Source organism: Rhagoletis zephyria, unplaced genomic scaffold (assembly GCF_001687245.7).
Source record: "Rhagoletis zephyria isolate East Lansing unplaced genomic scaffold, Rhagoletis_zephyria_1.1 Rzeph_scaffold_01400, whole genome shotgun sequence".
In the NCBI taxonomy this organism is placed as follows: domain Eukaryota; kingdom Metazoa; phylum Arthropoda; class Insecta; order Diptera; family Tephritidae; genus Rhagoletis; species Rhagoletis zephyria.
The window spans coordinates 91,796-100,332 of record NW_016158484.1 but is presented as its reverse complement, the minus strand read 5'-3'; the positions used below and the strand labels follow the sequence as shown (position 1 = coordinate 100,332).

Genomic DNA, 8,537 nt, shown 5'->3' with positions numbered 1-8,537 from the left:
CTAATCACTTGACTAGTGTTGCTGCTACAACAACAGCAACGCTAGTCAGTTTCGCAATATCAGGCGATATCACTGTTGTTCTTTAAATTGTTGTTGCACATTTTGTCTACTACTTTTTGGTAAACAGGTTTGTTCTTATTATTGTTTTTGTACAACTATTGTGCATTGATATTTTGGTTACAGGTAATAGCTTATGCATATATGAATGTTTGTACGTATGTAAATATGTATGACGAAAAGGTAAGTATTCAAATTAATAACAAAATAGGAAAGTACATAATTGCGTAAATTTGTAAGCAGGTAAGTGTAATAAGTAATGTATGTAGGTTTGGTTTGTATGTTTTATATGCATATGCATATACGTATATATGTATGTATATACATATAACTCGCGCACTGGTGTTTGTCTTGCATACCCGTATGTATGTATGTACCTATGCTCACACGTTTGTTTATTGATTTGACAAATTATATTAATAATTGAAATTCACTGTTCACGATTTTCCACAAAATCACTATGGGTTATTACTGGCTTTTAAGTGCGCGAATTTTTCGGTATTTATCGCGTTTTCACCAATAATACATGAAATAATGTGCTTGAAACGACAACCACGTACCTTTGTAATTAGTTTTTGAACTTTTGGTGACTTGTGCTGTTTGCTGGACAGATTTGCGCCTTTATGTGTCGCTGTGTTGGTTTCTGGTGAGCTGGTGGTAATATGAGCGCTTTTGTGTTGTTGCCGCACCGTGTATCTCGGTCCTTTGGCTCCTTATTATTTCGTATGGACAGACGTCTGCTCGATCAAGTGTATTAATCTGGGGCGTTTTTGTCTGGGGCGTGCTTCCGTGACCTTTTAATATATATAAATGATGGTTACTTTTAATTCCGGCGTAGTTGGACCATGAACGATCGGTGAACCAATGGGTCGCAACTCCCGCAGTGGCACCAATGTCAATTGAAAAAAGAAAAATGGAAAAAACACAACCAAGTGTATTAGTGTATAATAGCTTGAATTTCAAGTGGCTTTATTATCAAATAAATCAGTGGGTGTACAATGTGATTACCTTTTAATATGTATCGCTGGGTGATGGCTGAAGTCGTCCGGTCTCCTTGATAGCTCGAAAGAAGTGAAAAGGTCCCGCTTTGACAAAGTTAAGTTTACCCGCCGGCAGCCAACTGCTCGGAGGGGAAACTTAACGAAAGTATGTTACAACGGGAAATAATACATTTATTGCTAACGGCGTAGCAATAAAGGTAGGCCGTATATATGCCTGAGTGTGTTTGTGTGGTCGGCTCAAGTCATTGCACTTTTACATTAGGGTGGTTCGACCTTTAAATCATTTGGTTTTGCATGAAGGCCTAAACATTATCAAAGCGAGGTTAAAGCATAGAAGGACGACAACATTTATCTAGACCAGCTCGTTAATTCAGAATTAACTGCAGTCGATCTGGAATAAGTCCTGCAGGTAATCCTCAAAATTAATGCGGATCAGGGGAATTTCCGATGACAACGCTAGCCAAAACGACCAGCAGTTGGCTATTGCAGAAGTAAGCAAAAAACTAATCGAGTTTGGCGTTCACAACAGTCGAGTGCTGAAAGCTGCATTAATCCGGATCAACGTTGCCGTATGTCTATGCTTTTACTGACATCTTACCTGTTGCTATTGGGAGTTACACATACATATACCAAGAGCGGTGTCCACATTTGGGTAGATGGTTTGCAGATCTTCAACACCTAGGTATTCCACCAAACTCATAGCACTCTTACGATCCTAATTTTTTACGACACTGGGCACGAAAGTGGAGACATTCTTCTGAAAAATTGTATTCTAAGTCGATAGGAAAGTCATTTGTAATGCTGTGACATTTTCTTCGGCTTTTGACGTGCTTAATTTCGTCAGGTTAGCAATAAAATAAAATTCAATATAAAGTTCCTTAGACCTGGATGTTTTCAAAACCATGCAGTTTTTGCGGGTTAAGTGTCGCTATATTGAGTTTACACTTATTTACTTTTGGTCCTGCGTGTCCTTTTACCACCAGTGTGCGTTTTTTGCCGCCCCTAATAACTTGACGAGGCGGCCGCTGTGGTGTAGTGGTAAGCAGTGCGCGCTTTCACTTCGCAGGGCCTTCGTTCAAGCCCTGGTCAAAGCAACAACGCATAAAAAATGTAGAAAAAAGTTTTTTCTTAACAGCGGTCGCCCCTCGGCAGGCAATGGAAAACTTCCGAGTGTATTTCTACAATGCTTCTCATAAAAATACAATCGCCGTTCGGAGTCGGCGTAAAACTGTAGGTCCCTCCTCTTTGTGTGACAACATCAAGATGAACGCCACAAATCGGAGGAGAAGCTCGGCTAAACATTAACATATGTATGTGCAAGCGCCAATCTAATATCTTGACGCCTTAGGCCCGGGCCTATCGGACCTTAGGGCAAATCCACCACTGATTCACTGATATCGAATAAATTTCGTATACACATTTCTGAAGTCGGACAAAAAACACTCCTTTTAAAAATTTTTTAATGCATTAATGGCACAATAAATTGAATTTTTGAAATTTAATGCAAATACAAATTTCAATGCATTAACTTTGAAATTTGAATGCGTAATAAAATATTAATGCAATACTTCTGAAAAAATAATGGTAATGGAAAATTTTAATGCATTAAAATTTTAAATTGTTTTGTTCGTTTGAATGTGAAAAACCATTAAGTTATTTTCTAGTGAAATATTAATAACCTCTTTTATCCTTCCAATAATTACTAATAGTTTTTTAGCTTCATTCTACTATGTTTATTTGCAGAAAAATTCTTGCAATCATTGTTAGATGTTTTATGAAAATAAAATAAATTTGCGAGAAACTCAGTTTGCTTATGTTGATTTTAAAGTTGGTTATTGTTGCATACAAAATTATCTTGATATCTAGCAATTTCCATCGCTACCTTCCGCCACTATCTTTTTTGACCTCAAATTTCTACCCTCAACTTCAACAAAGAATTTCTACTTTCAAATAAATTATATAGTGGGTTTTAATGCTTGTTATACAATAAATCATTGCATTAGCATTAATTTAAAAACTGTAATGTTAATGCAAAAAAAATCATTAGCTTTATTTTTTCGGAGCTAATGAATGAAATTTTATTAAGCATTAGATTTGGAAAATTAATGCATTGAGATTTATATTTCCATTATACTTAAAAAATTACTGCATTGATGTTTAACATAAACATTAACGTATTGTGCATTAAAAAAATAATGCTTTTTTTTACAACTCTGCCTACAACCTACACTAAGTTTTGTTTCGGATATATTTCGTGATTATTTTATTTTAACATGAAATTGTACCTTGAATTATTTCCCTGATTCCCGCCACTTGCGGTCAAAATCAAAGCGAAAAACTAATGTAGCTAAACGGTTGGTATTCGACGACCTACCATCTTATTTAAAATAAGGTATTTATAAATTACATAAAAATTTAGTTCCCTTTTGTCATTATATTCACAGATTTGAAGCGTTTTTTTAATTATTTTTAATTAAAATATTTTAAAATTTAATAGGAGAAGATATACCTCAACACACTATCAACACGAACTTTATACGGAAAATTCCGTTAGGCGCTGAGGCAAGTAATATCCTTATCGGCGAAGTGGGTTTCTTAGAAACAACTTTAGTGTGTTTTGTTCGATTACGTAAAGCGTCATTTTTAGGTGATTTAACTGAAGTACCAGTGCCAACACGGTTTGTTTTATATATTTTAACGTGAATTTAATTTCGATTAATACAAAATATTACTTCAGTTTCATTTTCGTTGCAATGGGTGGACCTGATAGTCAGAGTAATCTACTGGAAATCGGTCGTGCTATGGGGACTCTTATGTCTGACGAAATATTTCACGAAGTTGCATATCGTGCACGAAAAACAGATCACTTAACTGTAGGTATTGATGAATTTCTTGATACAGTTACTATTTTACCGCCAGGGGAATGGGATCCTACAATAAGAATCGAACCACCGGCAGCTATACCTTCCCAAGAGGCTCGTAAACGACCACCTAAAATATCTAAAGTACAAACAGATGAAGAAGAAGAACAACGAATACGTCAAGAATCCGGATTAGTACGTACCGGACGCCTTTTCGGGGGTTTGAAAAATGACATTAAAAGAAAAGCCAAATGGTACTATACTGACTTCAAAGATGGTCTTTCGATGCAGTGTGTTGCTTCTTGGATTTTTCTCTACTTTGCGTGCCTTTCTCCAATCATTACATTTGGTGGATTGCTTGCTGAAGCTACAGGAAAAAATATCGCAGCTATGGAATCATTAGTTTCCGGCTTTGTTTGCGGTATTGGATACGGTTTATTTTCTGGACAACCTCTTACAATTTTAGGCTCCACAGGTCCAGTATTAGTGTTTGAGACAATTGTTTATGACTTTTGTCAAAATCATAGTTGGGACTATTTGACGTTCCGCTTGTGGATTGGTATTTGGATAACTGCTATTTTGCTACTTTTAACAGCGATCGACGCCAGCGCTTTGGTTTGTTACATTACTCGCTTTACAGAAGAGAACTTTGCAACACTAATCGCGTTTATTTTCATATACAAGGTAATTAGTGTTTTTCATTGGAATACACTTATGGAACAAACACTTTTTGCAATTTTTATATTTAGGCCCTAGAAAATGTTTGGGTAATAAAAAACAACTTTCCTCTTAACAATCCAATATATGATTGTATATGCACTCCTCCAGCAAATAGTAATTTCACTATTTTAGACTATGCAAAATATGACAAATCAACTTGTTTAGTAAGTAGAATACTAATAATACACATAAACAATTTTTAAACTTTTTTTCATTAACAATCATTTACCAGGCAAAAAATGGTACTCCTGTCGGAATAGACTGTACTCATACAAGCACCGCAAATGTCTTCCTCATGTCACTTATTCTTTTCTGTGGAACCTTTACAATATCCGTCTTATTAAAGGATTTCAAGAACTCATCTTATTTTCCATCCTTCGTACGACAATATATTAGTGACTTTGCAGTTATTATTGCAATATTAACGATGTCATTTTTGGACTATACAGTGGATATTGCTACACCAAAACTAGATGTGCCACACGTATTTAAACCCACATTAAGCTCACGTGATTGGCTAGTTCCACCGTTTACAACAAATAATCCTTGGTGGACGCCGGTAATTGCACTTTTCCCTGCAGTGTTGGGAACGATATTAATTTTTATGGACCAACAAATTACATCGGTCATAATAAACCGCAAAGAAAACAAACTTAAAAAAGGATGCGGTTACCATTTGGATTTATTTATACTGTCCGTATTAATTCTAATATGCAGTATAATGGGCTTACCATGGTATGTACTTCCAATAATATTTTCGGGCCAGTGTTTCTGTACTCTTGTGTATATACATATATACTAGGTTTGTTGCCGCGACTGTTCTTAGTATAAATCATGTTAATTCATTAAAACTGGAGTCAGAATGTTCCGCGCCGGGGGTAAAACCAACATTTTTGGGTGTTCGAGAACAACGCGTTACACATGTTCTCATATTTTTAACAATTGGGCTTTCAGTGATCCTAACACCGCTGCTTTGTCATATTCCTATGCCTGTGCTATTTGGAGTATTTCTTTACATGGGTATAGCATCATTGACAGGATTACAGTTCTTTGATCGAATACTTATTATGTTGATGCCTGCGAAGTACCAGCCAGATTTTATGTTTCTTCGAAAGGTGAGCTTAATCTTTGTAGTAATATATCTATTGTTGTATGTAACAGCTTAAACCATTTTCCAAAACATCAAGCAGTATTGTAACTCCGATTGTCGTGGACACGTGGGAGGGGGTAAGCTCCCTGATAAGCAAAAATGTATCAAGTAAAGGGGTCACCGTTTTGAAATATTGATATATTTTTGAATTTAAAGAAAAATTCGGGCCTTTTCATGTATTTTCTTTAACTGCATGTACAAAAAAGGCTATACTTAGTAAATTTTTTCTGTGAAACACTTCCAGGTGGTTGCATCACCATATTAAAATTCAATGTAGTGAAAAGATATTAAGGAACCATTATAAAACAAGTAAGAGCAGTGCTGCCCTCTGCTATGCTGAAGACTTCATACCTTATATGAACATCAGAGAAATTTTATTTTAACAGATTACAACATTTGAAATTAGTTGTTTTGGAGGTAAACAAAATGTTTCTGTTCACAGAATACATAGATAAGGGAGTTACATATATGTATAAAAAATCTCTAAAATATTTAAACAATAAACGTAAAGACTGGACTAGGCAGATTCGACTACAAAACACTAACTTATAACTATTTTAAAACAGTATGATTGCATGGTATCAGGGCATTAAACTCTTAAAATTAATGCGTATAAAGTTAGCGAAACAACATCAAGCAAAAAATGTCGCATATAACCATGAATTTGCCGTTTTTTTGCCGTTAATTAGTTGTGGAAAAAATAATTTTGTCGCTCTGGTATTTTTTTTGAGATATAAGGTGTTTTGCTAACCATATAAAGTTAGCGAAGCGCCCCTCCAACCTCAAAGACAAACGATTAGGCTTTATGTCAAAATTTGCCGTTTTTTGCCGTTCTAAGATGAGCTAGTCTACTTCTGAAAAAAAATAAAAAAAAAAAAATAAAATAAAAATTTGCAATTTTTTTTTGTTTTTTTCAATGTTCATTAATTTTTAGAAGAAAAAGACAACATTTCCAGACAACCGGTCGGGTACAAGCATGATTTTTAATTTCGACCAAGCTCAAATACATTGTTTGTTGGTCCAAATAATGAGACACGTATTTTTTCTTTTGGCTCGGAAAAATTTTTCGGCCGAATTAAACGCGATTTAGTTTTTCAGGCAAAAATCGATTATTCGAATTAACAGTGAAGATTTTTTTTTAAATGCTCATAACTTTGTCAAAATTTAATAGATTGCAACAATGTTTTTACTCAAATGTCAGTAACTCTTGTCACTTCAAGATAGAATGATATAATTATTGATTTTCNCCCATAACTTTGTCAAAATTTAATAGATTCCAACAATGTTTTTACTCAAATGTCAGTAACTCTTGTCACTTCAAGATAGAATGATATAATTATTGATTTTCATTATTTAAATTTTTTTATTTAACAATAAACAAAAGGTGCAATTTTTTTTTTAAATTTAATTTCTCAAAAAATGTATTTTTTTTTGCTCTCAAACTTTTTTACCGGGAAAGAGACACTTTGAACTACAAACAACCCAAATCTCTAATAGCGAAGATTTTTTTTTCTGAGTTATGATTTTTTATAGAAAATATACGTTTTTGTGGTACATACTACAATATTCTTATATTGTTTAACTAAATGGAACATATGTATTATACGTTTTTGTGGTACATACTACAATATTCTTATATTGTTTAACTAAATGGAACATATGTATGTAATATATCAGCAAAAAGTACAGCCGTGATCATTTTTTGTGTATCAAATACATATTAGATTATTGTATCAAATAGATATTATTATTATTATTAGATATTATAAACAAGTTCTTACTATCAATTCCATATTTCAAATTAAACTTTCAACATATGTATAGCTTGTATTGCACTGACTTTGATGCGAATTGATCAATCGGTTACCGCGAGATACACATACAGTGAACCAAAAAAAAAACTGGGACGCGACACTTTAGTAAGTTTGTGCTATTTTTCTTTAGTTTATTTAACGTTTATATTTTTTTTATGAAAGTATAGCTGATTGCATTCGCGCACACAAGGGCCTCCCCCCCTTTGGGGTTCAAACCCTCCCAATAAATATACGAGCATTTTTTTCTTGAGAGCTGTAATCTGATTTAAGAAATTTTGGTAGAAGAAAATTTCTTTTCCATTTCTTGTGCGTCGTTTTATATGAAAGTTTCGTTTTTATTGAGAGGTCAGTTAATTTTTTCGGTATTAGAAATATTAAAAAAAATTAGGCAATCGTGAAAAATCACCATCTCTATCGAAAACCAGCTCCAGAGATCGAGGAAAACGAACACACAAATGCTACGTCCAGATTGATTCCTTTTATGTTCCAGAGCACTATAAAAGTTGTCCGATAACAGTTTTAGGTACGTACCAGCTACCGTATACCATAAAAACCTCGAGTGTCAGAATTAAAACAAAATGGAGTCACGGCACTTTATTATTTATTTTCTATTCCAAGCACATACTTCTAACGGGCTGCCGTCGATTCTCCTCTCCAAATACTAGCAGTTCATTATAAACTCAAACATGAGCAATCAACGCACAAATTTTGCAACGTAAAAAAAAAATAATAGGAGAGTCACACTTTTATTTCTGAAAATTTCCCTATTTCGTTTCTGAATTATATGCATATTTGGCTAGAAAATATGTACTGTGGTCCGTTTTTTGCATTTACATAATCTACACAACATATTGCACACTGTTATGTGTCGGAATAAAAACTGTCAAGTTATGCGAAAGTTCGGACTAATTGAGAATTGCCCATATACCATGGG

The 8,537-nt window shown here is 34.1% G+C and overlaps 1 protein-coding gene across 1 annotated transcript in view; it reads left to right on the top strand.

The window, feature by feature from the left end:
- The first annotated feature begins 1,960 nt into the window (after nucleotides 1-1,960).
- LOC108363864 (electroneutral sodium bicarbonate exchanger 1-like) overlaps nucleotides 1,961-8,537 on the top strand; it is a 33,879-nt gene continuing 27,302 nt past the window's right edge. The window contains exons 1-7 of the mRNA XM_017617376.1: nucleotides 1,961-2,042; nucleotides 3,503-3,511; nucleotides 3,556-3,736; nucleotides 3,796-4,603; nucleotides 4,669-4,803; nucleotides 4,872-5,374; nucleotides 5,442-5,754. Of these exons, the coding sequence (XP_017472865.1) occupies nucleotides 1,961-2,042; nucleotides 3,503-3,511; nucleotides 3,556-3,736; nucleotides 3,796-4,603; nucleotides 4,669-4,803; nucleotides 4,872-5,374; nucleotides 5,442-5,754 (2,031 nt within the window). The remainder of the gene's footprint in view (nucleotides 2,043-3,502; nucleotides 3,512-3,555; nucleotides 3,737-3,795; nucleotides 4,604-4,668; nucleotides 4,804-4,871; nucleotides 5,375-5,441; nucleotides 5,755-8,537) is intronic.